Source organism: Chrysemys picta, chromosome 3 (assembly GCF_011386835.1).
Source record: "Chrysemys picta bellii isolate R12L10 chromosome 3, ASM1138683v2, whole genome shotgun sequence".
In the NCBI taxonomy this organism is placed as follows: domain Eukaryota; kingdom Metazoa; phylum Chordata; order Testudines; family Emydidae; genus Chrysemys; species Chrysemys picta.
The window spans coordinates 41264236-41284199 of record NC_088793.1 but is presented as its reverse complement, the minus strand read 5'-3'; the positions used below and the strand labels follow the sequence as shown (position 1 = coordinate 41284199).

Below are 19964 nucleotides of genomic sequence, written 5' to 3'. Positions count from 1 at the left end.
CTCAGAAATCACAAGTATCTTTCTGGTCTGAGAGAGCCAAATCCAGCGCTGGCGTAAGTGGATGAAATTCCTATTGATTTCAGTGAAATTTGCACCACTTCAGTGAAATTTGCAACTCTTTGCAATTACGAGACTCCAACAGCATTTGGCAGAGGTCAGGTGGAACCCTCTCCCAAAGCTCACACTGCAGACACTATAGTGGAACCTCACCATGGGGGAATGGGAAGGGGTGTGGCAGGGATGATTTCCCCACTCTGATCCTAACTGGATTATAAGAAGAGTGTTGGGGAGATATACTTGATCTGAGAGCTTGAAAGGAGAGAGAACAAATGTTCCCTGGAGACAAATGGAGAGGACTAGGAAGACTTAAAAAGTCAGATGGAGTTGACCCCTCGTTGGCTAAGAAGCATTGCTGCTTCATGGGAGAGCTGTTGACTGACAACCCCACCTTTCTGAGAACTATTGGCTGAAGAAAAGTACCTTATTTTGCATTTGCAGGGGGACACACTGCATTATTGTTTCCCTCATGTTAAACTCTGGCAGTGAGACGTGCTGGCTTTGAATATGACTCTGAACACAAGAGGCCTTACTTTGCTGAAGAAGCTAGTTGCTGAGCAGGGATCAGTCCCCAATGAGTAAGAGAGGCAGGCTATTCATTTCCAACAAATTTATGAAAAACTATGATACATTGGACCTGAACCGCAATACCCTAGGACTCTTTCCCCCCTCCATGCTAACACTTGTGCAAGGCTTGTATTTTAGTACACCGGCGACACATTATTATTTTCACTGGCCAGTCATTCACTCTTACACTTCTGTGTTGCAACCTTCTTAAATGCTTTGGAATATATTTCAGCTTTAAAAGATTTTTGTGATTTATTATTTATTTAGCTCCCAAGGTGCCCAGGGCCTTTCCAGATACATAAAGTGACAGGCCCAAGCCCAGGGAACTTACTATCTAGACTAACTACAACCTAACAAGGGATGACATTAAACAAAGGGAGGGGATGTGGCAGGAAAAGGGCTAAAATAGTGAAAGTTCATGCACTACACTTCTGATTAGCTATGCAACTTGCAGCTCCTGGGCTCTTTGCTTGTTTTGTTTTCATATAGTTGAGAGAATGTGTAGAGCAGTGGTGGGCAACCTGCAGCCCGCGGACCGCAAACAGCCTGTGAGGGTGATCTGCTGGAGGGCCACCAGACAGTTTGTTTACAGTTGCACGGCCACCCACAGCTCCCAGTTGCAGTGGTTTGCCATTCCCAGCCAATGGGAGCTGCAGGAAGTAGTGGCCAGCATGTCCCTGCGGCCCACGCTGCTTTCCTGGGAGCCGCCAGACTGTGCTTTTCCTCACTGTGGCATGCAGAGGAAATATTATTCAATTGTTACCAATTTTTCTTATTAAGATCTCAGTTGGGAAACAAGACTTATTTTCAATCACATACACCAAACAGGATCATGAACACTGTGTATGCATTACATGCCTGGGTCCAAATGGTTACAAGTTGGGTTACAAGTCTGCACCCAAAATTAAGGCCACGCATTTGCATGGGCAAGATTTTACATGCAAAACACTATTGGCCAGAGCCTCAATTGGTATAAATTAACAGAACTTTACTGAAGTTAATGGAACTTCTCTGTTATACACCAACTGAAGATCAGATCCTTGGTAGATATGTGCAAACTGGGGATTGTTATGTGTAAATACCTTTGTTCACACATAACACTGACTTATGTGCATGCATCAGGAGTTTTGTGCGTGGCACTCATGGACACTGACTTTTATACATTTGGGTGATGTTTAAGTTAAGTATATAATTGCACCATTGATTAGCTCTGTTATTGGACTCTGCTGCATGTGCTTTATTTGCTATTTACTACCTAACATATTGTGGTCCAAGTTAATTGACTTCAGTGGGGGTTTTGCCCATTTACACCTACGAAAACTTTGCCAAATATAGCTTAAAAATAAACAAGAAAAAAGACAAAAGGCAACAGCATCACCAACACCAAAATGAGTTTCAATGATTTCAGACATCCCTATCCCCATCCAGTAGTTCAGCAAGAAAGGACATGAAAACTTGTAAAACTAGTTTGGATAATTTGAGAAGCCTTGGGTTGTTTTAGCGAGGAGTGTGATTAAGGGAGCTAAGAGCCCTGTGTGGATTTTGGGGAATGCTTCAAAAATCAATCACCGTTTGAGAGCATCACCTGTAGCGAAAAGATGGGTATAGTAATTACTGACACTAAACCACTAAAACATCTGATTGTTTGTCACATAACTGTGATGACTGTAAATCAGTGCCGAACAGATCTTCCTCCACTAAGGAGGTAAATTGTAGAAACAAACACAAGGATATTGACAGGGCTTAGCTGGTATTGCTCATTTCTTCCTGTTAACTTACTCTCTTTGGTTACTTTTTCACTGGAAACCTAGGTCATTGAAAGTCTAACCATTTCCCCTTCACTGTTCCAGAGTTATCTGTGAGCTTTAATTGCTCAGCTTATGCTGGCTTTGACAGTCCCATTTTGTGTTTACATTTCAAGCAAATTCATCCAGACAATGAATACACAACCTGAGGTACTATCATATGGTAAGTGTTGCATGTTATTTTCTTGTAAATGACATTTTCCAGAGAGACAAAAAATCCTCCTTCCCTGCCTTAACTCTAGACAAGTGGCAGGCAACCTGCAGCCCATGGGCCGCATGCAGCCCATCAGGGCAATCCGCTGGCAGGCCGCCAGACAGTTTGTTTACATTTGCACAGCCGCCTGCAGCTCCCAGTGGCCTCAATTTGCCTGATGGGCTGCATGCGGCCCGTGGGCTGCAGGTTGCCGGCCACTGGTCTAGAGTTAAGGCAGGGAAGGAGGATTTTTTGTCTCTCTGGAAAATGTGTGAACAAAGGTATTTACACATAACAATCCCCAGTTTGCACATATGTACTGAGGATCTGATCCTCAGTTGGTGTATAACAGAGAAGTTCCATTAACTTCAGTAAAGTTGGCTCTGGCCAATAGTGTTTTGCATGTAAAATCTTGCCCATGCAAATGTGTGGCCTTAATTTTGGGTGCAGACATGTAACCCAACTTGTAACCATTTGGACCCATGCATGTAATGCATACACAGTGTTCATGATTCTGTTTGGTGTATGTGATTGAAAATAAGTCTTGTTTCCCAACTGAGATCTTAATAAGAAAAATTGGTAATATTGAATAATATTTCCTCTGCATGCCACAGTGGGGAAAAGCACAATAGAGTGACCAAAGAGAAACAGAAATTGTGACTTTGCTCATCTGCCAGTGCTGTCTGAAAAGCACCACTGCCTAATTGTGTGTAGTGTAGAAGATAGTATGAATTAAGGGTAGGTGAACCTCTAGGAGGGTGAGCTTTTTCAAATCTATTTTTTGGGGCTGCAAAATTAGTTTGAAGTAGCCAAGCTTTTTAACCCTGTAATTTAAAAATGAATTCATTTTCTTTCAAGGATGAGCTTTAATGAAACTAAGAAGAAGGATGGTCCAGTGGTTGCAGCACTCGTTTAGAGCTTTGGGGACCTGCATCCAAGTCCATGTTGTGCCACAGACTTCCTGTATGACCTTGGGCAAGCCACTTAGACTCTGTGCCTCAGTTCCCATCTGTAAAATGGGAACAATAGCAATTCCCTACCTTAGGGGCAGAGAATGGTGGTTGTGAGGATAACTGTATTAAAGAATGTGCTCAGATACTAAAGTAAGGAGGGGAACATAAATATACCTTATTGCACTATTTTTTAAACAAGAGAGAAACTGTGTTAGGAGGCTTGTCTTTGCAGGGTTGTGTAAGTCACTTATGTGCTAGGGCATCTGTCAGTGGCAATTGCATGGAGCTACAAAAAATGCTTTGTGAAAAGCCCTTCAAGATATTATACACTCTGATGTTCAGTAGACACCAGCCTGTGTAAAGCTGCAGCAAAGGGTCTTGTTCTCAGCTGTAAAATCACCACAGGCTCTCTTTTCAACAGCTGTGCTTTGTAAGCTGTTCACAGATGAGCAGAAAGCAGAGCATCTCGATGAGTAATTTGTGAAATTTAAATGGACTGTTTATTCACACTGGGCAATCTGTGAACCCGAGCCTGCAAATCCTTATTTGTTGAGAGTAGTCCAGCTGACTTCACAGGTTTGCATGAGGAAGGCCTACTTAGGTGGAAAAGGACTGCAGGGTTGGGTTCTAATATAATAAAGATGTACTTAACTGCTTTGCTGGACTGGGACCTCAGGAAGTACAGTGACTGCTGTTTCAGCCTTGAGACTAGAATACGAGCTGCAGACTGCTAAGGCGGCTTGTCCTACCCATAAGTTAAAAGCATGCATTCCCTCCCCTGCCTAGCCTTTGCTTAGTACCTTGCACAAACACCAACTAATCAGGATTTGTGAGAGGGGTTGCATTTCAATGATCTCAAATTGCTTTCAGTTTTGTGCTAAAGACCTTAATCCTACTGGCTGCATAGCCGTGAACTCTAAGTTGTGTTCAAACACTTGTCAGTGAGACTACTTTTACATAAGTAGGTCTACACTTACGGTGGTGTGTACAACACTGCACACTGAGGCACTGCTTTGGTCAAGGCTGCCCAGAGGATTCAGGGGGTCTGGGGTCTTCGGCGGCGGGGGGCCCCCGCCGCCAAATTGCCGCCGAAAACCCGGCACTTTGGCGGCGGGTTCTGAGGTGGAAGTACCCCCCACCGCGGGTCTTCGGGGCACTTCGGCGGCGGGTCCCGGAGCAGAAGGACCCCGCGCGTCCGAATTGCCGCCGAAGACCTGGAGCGGAAGAAGCTCCGAGGGCCCGGGCCCCGCGAGAATTTTCTGGGGCCCCTGGAGTGAGCGAAGAACCCTGCTCCAGGGGCCCCGAAAAACTCTCGTGGGGGCCCCCGTGGGGCCCGGGGCCTAGGGCAAATTGCCCCACTTGCCCCCCCCCCCCCTGGGCAGCCCTGGCTTTGGTGAGTTGAACAGAGTGCCCTACATGTCTGAACCCTAGAGTATATATCCTACACGGTTCTCTATATGCCCAAACAGCGCCTCCCATGTCTACATTGCTGTTTCTAGCAGTGTAGTGTCCTGCTGCTTCCCTGCTGCTGGAGTCTTTCCCTGCCTCACTGAAAGACTCCAGCTGCAGAGAAAGGCTCTGGTAGGGAGGAGGCAGCAGGGGAAGGTCCCGGCAGCTTCCTGCTGCCTCCCCTTGCACGAGCCTTTCACTGTTGTATGTAGCCACACATACACTACACCCTGTCACAAGCCTAGGCCAGGTCTAAGAAAATTAGACTATAGAATCATAGACTCATGGGTCTGGAAGGGACCTCGAGAGGTCATCTAGTCTAGTCACTCATGGCAGAACTAAGTATTATCTAGACCATCCCTGACAGGTGTTTGTCTAATAGTTTGAAGGGCAAATGATGTTGAGACCCTAGGTTGAGTATGTATCAGTTTCAGCAAAAACTCACTTTACAAACCATTATTTCACTTCTTCCTACAAAACACACATTTATTAAATCTAGTTTGTCTCTCTGACTCCATTAAAACAAAATTATCTCAGTAAGATTCCTCAGATAGAGCTTTTTCTGATGGACCCAAACACCTAACTGTTCTGGCCAGTAGTTGGGTGTGAGGGTAATGGCTGTAAAATATTGCCTGAGGCACATCATAGTTTTGGGATTGAACAAAACCAAATGTAGGTAATAATGAAAATTAGGGTTGCCAGATGTCCAGTTTTCAACTGAACACCCAGTCGAAAAAGGACCCTCCCCAGCCCTGTGAAAATGAGCGAGCAAGTGAGGGTGGGGAGAGCACGCAACAGACGGAGGGGGAAAGATGGAGTGAGTGAGAAGGGGCCTCAGAGAAGGGGCGGGGCAAAGGTGTTTTGTTTTGTTCGGTCAGAAAGTTGGCAACCTGAATTAGTTTGAAAAAGTTTTGTTTGCTTTTAAAAATAAATGTTATGCCACTTGGACCATGTTATGCCACTCAAACCATTGCCCTAAAATTATTATGAGAAAGATTAGCTTTGTAGATATCAGACTTACTGATACCAGAACCCACTAGCCATTTTATGAGAGAGATCTTGTTAAGACATTTCCTGCCTGGTTCTTTAGGCAGGGATTGGGATATGTTTCAGAGAATCATCTGCACCTTTGAATGTTTATTCAAACCAAAGCTTTGCTCACCACCACAAGAAGCAGCTGTCCCAGCGCAATTAAACATGTAACAAGGAGTCTGAGTTTTAAAAAAAACTATAGTAACAGTAATATAAACAGCAAGCAAAATAAAACTACAAACTACTAAGAATGAATTACAAACTTTCAATCATGTATTTTTTTTTATTTGTATGCAAATGAAATAAAATACAGATTTGTTTTTTTATAAGAATATAAACGTAGGAACCTAGGAAATTCCATACTAGGTCAGACCAGTACCCAGGACCAGATGCTCCAGACAAAGGTGCATGAAACCCCATAACAGACAATGATGGAATAACCATCAGTTAGTGGTTGATTTATGCCCTGAAGCATGAGGATTTATATCCCTTTAAAATTTGTATATATATAAAATATAGAACAATCTGCACACTTGAAGGGATCATAGTCTACACCTGATGTCTTAATTGTAAACACCAGGCTCTAGCCATAAAAGCAGACTTTGTACCTTTTTTCCTGTTAAATTAAAACTATGGACATTGTCCCTTTTCACAGTGATAATATTAGCTTTAAAAAACTGGTTATGAAGAGCACTGGACCATTACAATTAAGCTGTGCAATAGGGTTGCATCCAATGTGGCTGTCTTGGTTTGCATGGTTCCACTCAAACAAAACTAGTGGTTTAATTTGTGACCTTCTCCCCACAATCCTAGTTTTATGTTTGCATGAAAATAAAGGGTAAGACCTGGCCCCACTGAAGACAATGGCAAAACTACAATTGACTTCAGTGGGGCTGGGATTTCACCCAAAAGCGCTAAACAAAACTTGAGCAACCCCTTACAAAACACACCAGTTTCATAATGAAATAGATGAGTTTCCCAGTGCATCCCTTCCTTATTTTAAGGGGTTTTGTTGAAGGATAAGGAGAGTCAATGGCCAACAGTAGCCATTGGGTTCCCTATCATCATGGGGCAGGTCAGCACCAGAATGAGGCAAAAGGCTTTATAAGTAACAGCAGCAATAGAACCTGAGCAGAATGTGCTAATCCCCACTGTTCAGGAAGAGCGTGGTAAGATGTCCACTCCCAAGAAATGTGGGATAAAGGGACTGTCAGCTGTCCTCTTTCCTGGTAAGGTGGAAAAGGGTAGATCACTGATCTGCCCAGAAGACACTTGGAGGTAAGAGGAATTCATAGCTTATTAGGTGTAAGGAAAGGTCTTGGGCAAATCTTTTCTGAGATTCATGGTACCTTGGAGAGTTTGGTTCTCACATGCAAAGTTGAACAAAGCCAGGTGTATTTGTTCTGGTGTTGGTGTGAAAGATCAGCACAGCTTCAGTAAGCAGCTCATAAAGGCCAAAGGTGGATTTTCAAAAATGCTCAGTGTTGGCATAACTGATCCCACTGACATCTATGGTAAAACTCCCAGTGACTTCAATAGGGACAGAATCAACTGATTCTCTGTGCTTTTGAGAATCCCACCTAAGTCCTTTAGATATCTCTTTCTATTATTTAAAGTCCATGGCCAGTTTATCTCACTACCATCTCTGATACAGACCCAATGGAAACTTGAAAGTGAAACCAGATACCTTTGTAAAAACCCAGTCCCCCCTTCCATTGAGTTGGTGCATTGGTTTGTAGCTGTGGGATTTCTCATTCGTTCTGAGCTGCCTACAGTGGTTCATTCATATTTTCAAGAAAAAGTATTCAACAGCTTTTGACAAAACATATAAATAATTCCATGTACACTAATTTGCAAACTAAGCATAAGACTACAGTGGGTCACATTGCTGATTTATCAATCTTTACAGTCTCCCTTTAAACAACTGCACATCAGTGGATAACTCTTACTGTATTAGCATTGATGGTGTAGTCTATGGTGAATCAAAACGGAAATTTAGATTATTTGTTTTGAAGGTGCTAATCTCTAAGTATACAGTAGCTCACTGGTGCCCCTTGGTCCTTCCTATTCTCTGCCTGTGGCACATAATAGTCTATTCTCCTGTGAGCTGTAATATTTTTGTCAAATTTTGGTTTTTGGGTTTGGTGTATGGGTGCTGGGTGGTGTTGGTGGTTTGTGATAAAAAAGTGGTCAGAGTTGATGATCTGGTGGTCTCTTCTGACCTTAAACTCTATGTCTCACTAATACAAACATTTCGGTTTTCCCGGTGTACAGCAGCTTCAATAAATACTTTATTTGGAAATGTTATTATATATATATATATAGACAACTTAAGACATGTGTATGTGAAGTAACACTAAACCAACATAGACAAATGCCCTGCATTCTCAAATGGCAACTGGGGGTGAGAAATAGTGACAAGTATGTTTTTCTTAATTAAATAAGGTTAGCCTGACTCATAAGTCTATTGTGAACTTAAAGTCAACTAAAAACTATTAAATAGCACTTAAAGTGCTGTTTTTTGGCTCACAATGTTTGAATAAATTAAAAGAGGAAATATTAGATTCTGATGGTTAGAGTGAATGCTCTATAAAAATGCCATCACTCAGTCCTTTTCCTCCTTCTCTCATAGTTATGTTACAAGACTAAGTCTTTTATAAGATGTAAAAAGTGCTGATTAGGTGCTCATTCCATCTTCTCCCCTATGCCTGTGTCTGGTTCACTTTGTTGGGTGGGGGCATGGCAGGTAATCGTTGAAAGGGGCTGATTGACTGCTTACCGTGTATAACCCTAATGGAATGTTGAGAATGGAATTTCATTTTCCTGTACTTGTTACAGTACAGGTCTGACAGTCCAATGCTGTAAACAGAACACTATAGCCATGGGAACCTGTGGTTCAACTTTTAACCTTTCAACACACCGAAATATAGGGCCAGATTCTGATCTCTTTTTATCAGTTCAGTTATTCCAGATCGACACTGCTATAGCTAAGATCGGAATCTGTTCCCTACTTCATTTCCCCCCCTTCTTTGTGATTTATGGTATCAGGAATAAATAACTCAGGGAAAGGCATTTTCTGATAACTAATGACTGTCTGGGCTAAGGATCTGAGGCATAGCCAAGGGCCATAAACTCACATCTACATCCGCAATCAAACTGAGTGACACAAATTATTTTTAAACAGTGTTTAACTACAGTTTAAATAAAGTTTGCTTGGCCAGTGCAAAGTAGGTGTAGTTGTTATAACAATTATGTTGAGCATGGTGCTGTCTATACTATAAGTCAAATAATCTTAGCACGTTTGTCTGGTATGATGTGGTTGTGTCCTAACATGCCTTCTTGTTTACAATGGAGATAGGACAATGCTATTATAGATTCATGCTAATCAGCCATAACATTACATATGCTGTGACGCTATTCCCTAACATGAGTCAATAAACATGTTGCCCATCCTCAGTACAAAAATAAATGTGTTAGATTACAGACAACCATGTGCTGGCAGGGTCTGAGATGTAGTATAAAAAGAGTCTAAGGGCCTACCTAGACTATACATTTTACTATGCTGGAGCACTGTTATAGCAAAGAAGAGTCCTGTCTAATATGGAATGTGGATTGACTTTCCCTGTGTCATACTAGGCTTTGGGACTATGCCCAAGACCATATGTGAAACATGATTTTAGCCATCCATCCACACTGGCTGATCAGCCTGGTCTAGTTGGAGAACATGGTTCTCTAGTTTGCCTTAAACCTCAATCTAGACAATACTAAGAAGCAATCTGGTGTACCACTGGCTTTAAATACTGTTTATAAAACTGTCATGTTTGGTCCACTGTCACCAGCCAGGCAGAGTGTGCTGAAATCATGTCAATGTGAGCCAGATTTAAAGTCCTGTTAACACACTTTCTTTGGAAGTGTAGGTGGAGCCTCCCTGCCAAGAAATGCCTGACCCAGAGGTCATTGCCACTTAGATCCCACTTTCTCCTTCCCCAGTCTTGCTGATAGATTTGCTATCAGTCAGAGCCAGACATACCACACCAACCTTCCCTCACATTTAGGATGACATCCTGGTGCACTGATCTCTTTCTGGATATTACCAGATATTTTAGCACTTAAACCTGCCTCTAGTCTTCTAGAAGCTTTAATTTCCCTCCGTCTCAGTTTGTAACTTCCTCTTGCTGTTGTATTTCTGTACACACATGTGCTTGTGACAAAGAGTGAGCCTGCAGATGAGTGGGAGGGCAACAGGAAGTTGATAAACTTGCACAGATTTGTCATAAGCCAGATGATAGAAGAGTTTGCTGTGGGTCTATCTGTCTGTGTCCTGTTTAGTGAGCCGCCATCTCAGGGAATGTTTTCATTCTAAGGAAAGAAAAAAGTGCTACTTAAAACACTTAATGCATCATACTGGTACAGGGTATGCTTTAAAACTTCATTCCAACTGTTTACAAGTACTACCAACATAATCAATTCCTTTCCTGAGAAACCCACACCAAAAATGAGCATTCTTTAAAAAAAAAAAACGCTTTTGAAGCCCAGGACTGATATGAACTGCGTAATGTTGATTTCAGTCAGAGACAAGGATGTTCAATTCACCCCCTTTTTAAAGCCATACCCATCATTAAAGCAATGAGGAGCAAAAGTCCCTGAAAGCCAATAGAGTTGTGCTCCTCCTAACGCCATTGGTGAATTTGGCCTTTAAGACCTTGTTACTTTATAATGCTGCTTATCTAGGCAAAATCTAGTCAATTACCTTTGGGTTATTTTGAGGCTAACTATAGATAACATGGCTTCTTAATTATCATCCTGCTAAAACAAATGTGTTAGTTCACTTCATGTCTCGAGTAGCTGTTTTATTTATGCAATGTTTTACCAGTCAGAACAATTCATGAAAAATTAAGCTAGGAACATAAATTATTAATAGGAGCATCTGACCCATTAAAAACCTGCAGTTTAAAAAAGCAGAATGAACATTAGAATCTAGGAAACATGAACAGAGGGTTTTGTTGGTTTTTTGTCTTTTTTAAAATATGGTGCAACAATTTCAATATGCCAGGCCATGCCTGGTGCTTTAAGGAATATGTCCAAACGTTCCCAACAGCAGGCTGTTGAAAGGCAAAGAAAGCACATAGTTTCCATGCAGCAGGTTTGCTGGGTCTACTCCATTAGCCTCCATGTGCCCACAGCTGATAAATTCTGAGCACTCCATCTACACAAAGACCAAAGGGAGCTGAAGGGCTAGCTTCTATTTTCAGCTTGTCTGTCTGATCTCTGTGTGGTGTGATCCTCCCCTCTTGGGTTCCCAGAATTTGGGGTGCAGTCCAAGCCTGAATGTCTCCCCCCCCCCAATTTTACAGCCCCACAGCCTGACCTCACAAGTCTAAGGCCTTGGCTACACTTACCCGCTAGTTCGGCGGCTGGCAATCGAACTTCTGGGTTTGACTTATCGCGTCTAGTCTGGACGCGATAAGTCGAACCCGGAAGTGCTCGCCGTCGACTGCGGTACTCCAGCTCGGCGAGAGGAGTACCGCGGAGTCGACGGGGGAGCCTGCCTGCCGAGTGTGGACCAAGGTAAGTTCGAACTAAGGTACTTCGAACTTCAGCTACGTTATTCACGTAGCTGAAGTTCCGTACCTTAGTTCGAATTAGGGGGGTAGTGTAGACCTGGCCCAAGTCAGCTGCGGGTGTTTAATTGCAGTGTAAAAATATCCTGTGAGCACTGCATTTTTTGCAACAAACATGATGGCCTCTGGTCAGGATAACTGTAGCACTGAAAAGAAACTAGCTTGTGGGTTTGTAGGAAACACAAGTCTCAGAACCAGTGAGTCAACTCCACCGATTGTCTGGTGATAACTATTTAATTCAGCCGTATTTATTATTAAATATTTACATTATGGTCACTCCAAAAGGCCCGAATCCTTGTTGTGCTGGGCACTGTACATTGATATTTGTAGGCGAGTTTTCTAACGGTTACTGGGTTTGTTAAAAGTAGTGGCCTAAAATCAGCATTGTTGGGTTTTCCTTGATTTTTCATTAATTGTGAGTCAGCTCCTCTGCTGGTGGAAATCAGCATAGCTCCATTACTGATATACACCAGCTGAAAATCTGTCCCTATATATTTAGAGTCAGGCTTACAGTACAAACCTGATGGACTAGAGTTTTCCTAAACTGCACAAACTGAGTGTACCAAAATATTTGCCTGGGATGGAAAACATAATGGAGTGTGCCCCTCTGAATATCATTTTAAATTAAACTCAAGATGGCATCATTTCTGGGAAAACAGCTGAGGGAAAAGCTACTCTCAGCCACATGGTCCCTAGGTTGTTAGAGTTAGAATGGCCATACCTAGCCTATGAATTTAGTTTTTAACCAATGGATACCCAAGATACCCAGTTCATACAGGTCTTTTTCCTACTCTGTTAAACCATGGGCTGTAAATAGCATCAGTTTTGAACTGTTTATTTGACACATTCATTGGGTAATTAAATACAATTAAATGACATGTGACTGAGCAGATGTCAGGCTCAGCAGTTAAAATCTCTTTCTAGCCCCTGTCTAAAAATAAGCAAATTATATGACCAGAGTTGCACACCCACTCACACACTCTACTACTCAAGTAATTTGTTACCGATTCTAGGTTTGTACTATACTTCTCTGCATATTATTTCCAAGAGAGTTAGAGTACTCATGTCCCAGTCACACTCATTCCCATGCAAATTAGTTTTGCCTTCGTAAAATTCAAGGGATCAGTAATGCTAGTAATGAATGTCTCTTATGCTTTGTGGATCACATCCAATATTTGCAGAAAGCCAGGATGCATTGCTTCACTTCAGGAAGTTCCCTGCATCGCTTCACAGGGCCTAGGCTTAAGGCTTAGCAGGTGAGTGGTTAATTTGTCTCTCTGCTGGCTCATCTTCTGATTAACCAATTATGTAAACATGTGATGAGTTATAAGCAGAGATTTTGTGGTTTAGATTAATACAGACCATCATCCTGCTAAGGGTTTCTTTTGTACAGAAACCTTAGTACCAAAAAAAGAGCCAGTTCTTAAATATTAATGAAAGTGTTAAGGGTTTATATGTATTCTTGAGGACCAGTGAACCAATCTTATTTCAGGTCAGTCATGGAAGGGCTTGACACTGTAGATGACATTTGCTACCACGAATGTTCACGTGGTACCCACATATTTCAGCATCCTCTGAACTGTTAGTTGGAACAGAAAGCAATACCAATAAGCATTTCAAATGTGTCTTCCATCCACTCTAAAAACATGATTAAAATCTCACAATGCACTAGGGAGGTAGGGAAGTATTATTTCTCCAGGGCATAAGCCAGGCTCAAAGAGGTTAAACCACTTGCCCAAGATCAGACAATAGGTCAGTGACAGAGCCAATAACAAAAGCCCTATCTCCTAAATTCCTGTCCTGTCCCAATACATGGATCTGTTTTGAAAACACACAAAAAGACATGTACAACTATGTTTAAGCAACATTAAAATTGTGACACAAACTCAAAGATAAAGCAATTAAGGAATTTTAAATGTGTTTGACACCATGTCCCCCAAAAAATGAAATAAAACAAAAAACAACCCTGTACCTACATGGATAAGAAGAAATATGTTATAAAACTACCTGTAATTCAAAGGCACAATGGGGTGTCAGTCAGTACTTTGAATTTCTTTGTCTTTACTATTAGTGATCTTACTTAAAATTTTCTAGTATATGCTTCCCTGTTCTGCAGACCATTATCAAAAAACATTAAGGAAACAAAGTTTAAAAGTAAATCTTCCATCTTAAAATGAGAAAAATTGTGGGCTACAATTTTTAAAGACAGAAGCATGAAAACATTTGCACACATGAATGGGTCTATATTTATGTGAAGTTACCCTAAGTGTATGTGCAAATTGGGTCATTGCATGTGCAAATGGCTATTTAGGTAGCTACTTGCCCAATTCTCCTTTTATACAAACCAGGTCTATGCAGATTTAATGCCATTAACTTAATAAAATTAGCACTGATTTACACTGGTGTAAATGAGAAAAGAATCAGGCTGAAAAAGTCCACTTGGGCATGCAAATACACCATCTGCACAAGCAATTGAGATAATTATGTTAACAAATGTAGGCACAGAAATGCACTCACATGTTTGAGCAAGGTCCTTTAAAGATCTGACCCTGGATAGCTTGAAAATAAATGAGTGTGCCATTGTAAAATCAGAATAGTATTTTTTTTTAAATCCATCTTAAATCGGCTATGCTACATTTTAGAACCCAGTACTTTCATTTACATAAAAAATACTGTCTTTGAAAAACCTCTCACAGCTTTGGCCCTGCTTCTGTCTGTCCTTTGCGTGCCCCTCTAAAATGCAACAGAAGTATAAATTATCTAAAGTCCTGCTCTGTGGATTATTAACATGACAAATATTAAGGGTCCAGTCAAGAAGAAAGTCTCTTTGGCTGCAAAAGCACCTAAGGCCTCAGATGCTGACTGCGTGATGGGTCAGTCAAAGGGCAGAAAGAGAAAAAGGCAACACTTGACTCTGCACCAGGGACTTGCAGAGCTCCTGCAAAGGTGGGGAGCACACTGAATGAACTTCCTGCTTTCCATATATTACAGCATCCTTTGACAGACATCTTTTTATGATGTGTGCCTAGCTGCTTTGTAGGCTCTTTGGAGTAGGGACCATCTGTCTCCTGTGTAATCTGCAACACTGAACGCACTGATAGCATTTAACTATTTGGTCCTGCCATGCGGGCAGGGGACTGGACTCGATGACCTCTCGAGGTCCCTTCCAGTCCTAGAATCTATGAATGAATCTATAAAACAAATAAATACTAAGAGGCCCAACAGCCTTCTCCCATTTGACAAGGTCCACATGGCCCATGAGAATTATCACAGTTCTAGTAGGAGAGCAATCTCACAGTTGGCCCCAAGAGCAGGAGCAAAGAGATCCTAGAGCCAGATGTCTCTTGTTTCCCTTTATACAATTGCTTTTGTTTCCAGACTCCTGCACCCAGTAGCAGGAGGCAGGGCCGCCCAGAGGATTCAGGGGGCCTGGGGCAAAACGATTTCAGGGACCCCTTCCATAAAAAAAAGTTGCAATACTATAGAAAACTATATTCTTGTGGGGGCCCCCGTGGAGCCTGGGGTCTGGGGCAAATTGCCCCACTTGCCCCCCCCCCCTCCCAGCGGCCCTGGCAGGAGGTGGGCAAAGGCTCCCACCTTCATAATTGTGTAAGGCTCACAGCTGCAGAAACTTTTACGAGCCCCCACATCCACCATCTGTTTTATGTGCCTCCCTCTCCCACCAGCTGTGGAGGGTGAGGGAGGGGAACTCCTCAGCTCAGTGAAACCCTCTCTTCTCTGTGACTGAATTCAGGCATGGAGCTCTCACCCAGTGATATATCTGTGGGTTGACAGCATTACACATGACAACTGTCCCTATTCTGGAGGCACACTCTAGAGCTGGTCAAAAATATTTTGTGGAAATTATTTTGACAAAAATCTAAATTTTTGAGTTTTCAATATGTCAATGAAAAAACTAATTCTATGAAAAATGTAAATGAAAATGCATTTTTTTGCTTTTCTTAAAAAAATGCACAACCAGAATTTTTTTTTATCCACCTCTAAAAAAGGTCCTATCTTTTAAACAGAATCTGTATCAAGTTTCCATCTTGTGCCTTCTAGAATGCTCTCTCAGCCTAATACATTTCAATGGTGTTAAAAGGTATATTCCTCGTTAGGAACTGTCAGAAGTTTGTAGGTATTGTATGCTGCATCTTTAAGACTCTTTACTGCCCTACATTGTCAGACAACCAAGTTAGAATCCACCACCCTGTTAGCATGTCAGGAGATGCAGTGAGTATGTTTAATGCATATCCCAACATCTTCATAACCTTGAGCCCCCAGGCAACTGGGTAGGATGGAATCACAGGGCCTTACTCACTTCCTATGTACACTAGTGTAATTTGGGATTAATTTCTTTGAAGACAGTGGATTTATACCACTGTAAAATTGGTGCACCAGAAGAAATCTTGATCCAGTTCTTGATCCACTAGGAAATTGACTCAGGCATTATATATCCATGTTCTTTTGGATAAGGCATGGAGTCATTTCAAACAACTGTGCCAAGGGCTAATTAGTGTCCTCTTAATACACAGATTATGAACATGATAAATTTACAAAGGGCATATGTAGCCCATCGTGTCAAGGATCAGTTAGCACAATTCAAAATAATACTGTGTCAGAGGTCCAAGGCCTAAGGGATGTATGTGCTTGGGTCAGGACAATTTTCTTATAATGGATACTTTGGGCAATTTGCATGTAATGAATCGCTACTAAAGTTCCTAGGAAAATGGTTCTTGCCAATAGACAAGACTCACCCCAGGCATAGGTGCAGCTCTTATTAAAAGTCAATAGGAAGAGCTTACACCAGGGCTGCATTTGGCCCATTTCTCTATGTGAAGTAATAGTTTTCAAAGCCTCTCACATTTTTATTCATTGTTTTAGTCTTTAAATATCGGAGCAGCCCCACTCACCAAACAAGCCACACCACTGACTTCCAAAATCTGCTGCTTGAATTGCAGTAGCACAGCCATGTGGGCCAAGCCATCAAAGTTCTCCAACGTCAAAAGAGCCAAACTGATTACAATCAGCGTAAGCAGAAAGAGCAGTCCCACGTCCCAGCAGAGCTTGTGAAATGCCAGGCGTCAGCTGGAGCAAACTCCTATTGCCAAGGCAGAAAGCTCTGTGAGAATGGGATCTCTAGAAGAAGCATGGATATAACCTTATTTTACTGGCTGCTTACATGTACTTAAGTGCAGGCAAAGGGGGTGGGAAAGAAAGAGAGAGACAGAAAGAGAGTGGGGGAGGGGAAATTGTACTACTACAGAGTAAATACAGACTACCCCTAAACATCCAGTGGTTCAGTTCAGTTTGTTTGATCTTACCTGCTACAGTTAAGGGCTGAATAATTTTTCTGGGGTTTGTCTTGAGTTTAACAAAGCAGAAACTGGTGAAAATAAGTAATTTACAAAGCAGGAGACTGCAAAGAGCAGACATTCCTTGTAAACCCTGACTGTTTACTTTCGTTTAGGGGTCTGATCCAACCTCACAAATTACAATACGTTTCTGTCTCTTTTTTGTTGTAATACCCCAGACTCCTGTTTTACAAGAACTCCATTCCCCCAAACTAGGCTCATAGGTGCTACTGTAACACAAATAATAAATAATAATAATAACAATGTTACTGCAGAAAGCAGCTTGTTCCTACCATTCATAGAACAGACATAAACTCGGATAAATCGACAGTGTTTTAATAAAAAGATAAATATAAATGGGCATGGCTGGGCTTTGCACACACCTTGAGTTTACCAGGCTGTAATGCATGCTGAAAGGAGAAGCCTTCACGCAAGCTCTCGTAGCATGTTGTTAGTCTCCTTGGCTTTCTTACAAGTATACAGCCATTTGATTATCCGAGCGTTGCGCTCAATCACTGAAGTGGTGCTGGGCACCTGCTCAGTCAGTTCTTCCTCCAACAGCCCATCGTCCCCACTGTGCCTCGTGAAGTCACTCTCAGATGTTGCCACGCTGATGCTGCGGATTCTGAAGGAGACGTTGTCAGAAATCACGGAGAAGTTCTCTCTGCCCAGATCCTCGACGACCTCGGGTTCAAGGCCGCAGTACTTAAAGAAAGTGTCAAACTCAGAGAAAGACTTGGAATAGCGAGAGCTGATATCAGACTGGGAGCGATGCAGCCCTTTCCTCCTGATGTCCTTGACCTCATCAGGTGCAACAGTCAGTTGTGAGGAGTCCTCACCCTCATGCTCAGGAAGAGCTGGTGCTTCTGTGTTTGCAGGGGCAGCGTGCTCAGCGACACGGCTGTTTGGCCCATTGGCGGCATGTTTGGTGGATACTGTCTCTTCACTTTCTGGTGTGAGGCCCTCCCCAATTATGCTGGGCATCTCAGGGGAAGTCAGCAGCTTCTCCTTCATGGACCCCTGGAACAGCCGCCTCACCAGGCCTCCTCGTGACCTTTCATTGCTTTGACCTTTCACAAGCTCACATTTCTGGCGGTAGATCACTAGGGAGTCTGGCCGTACCTGCCTCTTGGAGCTGCTGCGCCTCGCTATGGGTGGATCAGGTTCCAGGGGAGCACTGCAGGAATACATTGCTTTAGTTGACTCCAAGTTTTTTGTGCCTTTCCCTCCACCAAAGTCCCTGTTGATTTTTTTGTTTTCCACTGAACAGCTCTCACTGCTGCTCTCTGAGGCTGAGCTGAGCACGATGACGGGTTCCTGCTTAGTGCTGATTACATGCTGACTTTTTACATACTTGGCCTTATCAGCTGCCAGTCTTTCCACAGCACTTTTCCTGCCTGGGGTGCCTGCCTCCATCTGTCTGCGAAGGTACTCTGGCCCCTTGTTGAGGAGTCGCACTGTCAAAGGGAAGTCCGAGATGGCATGCATTCTTACGGCGTGAGAGATTTCAGTTGGCATATCAGTTTCAGGTACACTTATTCCACTTACAGTTCTGGAAAGAAAAAAAAGCCACTCTGTGGAATCTGCAGCTTGCACTCTTCCTGCATAAGTGCCCAGTGAGCCTTTCCAAATTCCAAAGTCTGCTGCTGGTTTGTTTATTTACCTATCAGAGATTAAAACAACTCCTCAGCCTCAGTAAAGCCCCACTGTCTGACTGTGTCTGCTGCTAACACTCTCTGACTACACACCTCCACACAGCTGCTTCCTTGCATATTCACCTTACAGCTAAGCCGGCCCCTGCAATCCAAACATAGCCAATCAGGTCTGAGTGCAGAAGGCCCGGCTGACATCACCAGTGAGCTGGTTCATTGACGTTAGAGGAGTGGCTCAGACCATCAACACTCCATTGCCTCCAGCAAGGACAAGCACTAATTAAAATATTGTTTATGAGCATATGCTTTCAGTAGTCTCCTCCTCCAGCAATATGACTGAGTCAAAACACTAGAGGAGTCTTCCTAAGAGTAATATGGCCACTACAGATATTTGGATTTTATGGGAGCAAACTTCAGAGATGTGTTTCTTCCAGGAAGACATCTCTAGGACTATTTGGAGCCAGTACTGTACATGCACCTAAAACTATAAGCTCCAAACCCTTGTTATTCAAAACATTTCCCTTAGCTACCTAAGGCATTTTCTCCAGTGCCTGCCCCCTGAGATAAGCAAGAAGATACAGGGCCTGATCCTGCAAAGTGTAGCGTGTCCCTGAGAAGAACGGAGGACCCTCAGCTCCACACCCAACACCTCTGATGCGATACTCGGTGCCTTGCACAATTAAGCCTTTAAACCTGGACTTTCTGGGTCCCATATTAAAGGTTGGGGTTTTTTGTTGTTGTTGTTGTTGTTTTTTTAGTAAAGAGCGCATTCAGGCTTCAAAAATGCAGAGATTTAATTCAGCACCTTGCTGTTTGAGATTTCAACCAAAAGGCTTGTGAAAGTCACGTACTAAACTCTGCAGGCACATGCAGGTAAATGCACTTGCTGCATTGCTGAATGTACCAAGAACATCCTAACAGTCCATTGATATCAGTAAGACGCTTGTTCATGGATGGCACCAGCAGAGTGGAGGGTGGGTGGTGAAACAGTTTGAGATACTATGGAATTACACCAGCTCTAATTTCATCTTCCATCATTTTTCTGCCATTAAAGGTGGGCCAGATTTTCAAAGGAGCTGAACTCTAAATTGGAGCCAGAAGTACTAGTCCAGGCATTTTAGAGAAGTAGCTCTCTAATTTGGAAGCACAGGCCATTTGCACCTACAGATCTGCCTGTTGTCTAAAATCGAATAGTGCCTACAAAAAGTATATACACCTGTTTTTAACAAGGTTCGTTCTGTCTGTGTATCATTTCATTGGGGATTAGAGTGCAGAAATGTT

At 42.6% G+C, this 19964-nt stretch overlaps 1 protein-coding gene across 3 annotated transcripts; it reads right to left on the bottom strand.

The window, feature by feature from the left end:
• Positions 1-6307: 6307 nt before the first annotated feature.
• Positions 6308-18826, bottom strand: FAM110C (family with sequence similarity 110 member C). 3 transcript variants are annotated; one of them, XR_010599453.1, is made up of 3 exons: positions 17415-18775; positions 16591-16778; positions 8326-10415 (listed from the first exon to the last, which is right to left on the bottom strand). XR_010599453.1 is itself a non-coding variant. In XM_005289714.4 (2 exons), exon 1 carries the CDS (start codon positions 18547-18549, stop codon positions 17458-17460), a length of 1092 nt encoding a protein of 363 aa, XP_005289771.1. In that variant the 5' UTR covers positions 18550-18826; the 3' UTR covers positions 6308-10415; positions 17415-17457. The 3 variants fall into 3 exon arrangements, 2 of the variants coding, with proteins under 2 accessions (XP_005289771.1, XP_065443839.1); XM_005289714.4 differs by lacking the exon at positions 16591-16778 and having other exon boundaries at positions 6308-10415; positions 17415-18826; XM_065587767.1 differs by lacking the exon at positions 8326-10415 and having other exon boundaries at positions 16666-16778; positions 17415-18826.
• Positions 18827-19964: the final 1138 nt, after the last annotated feature.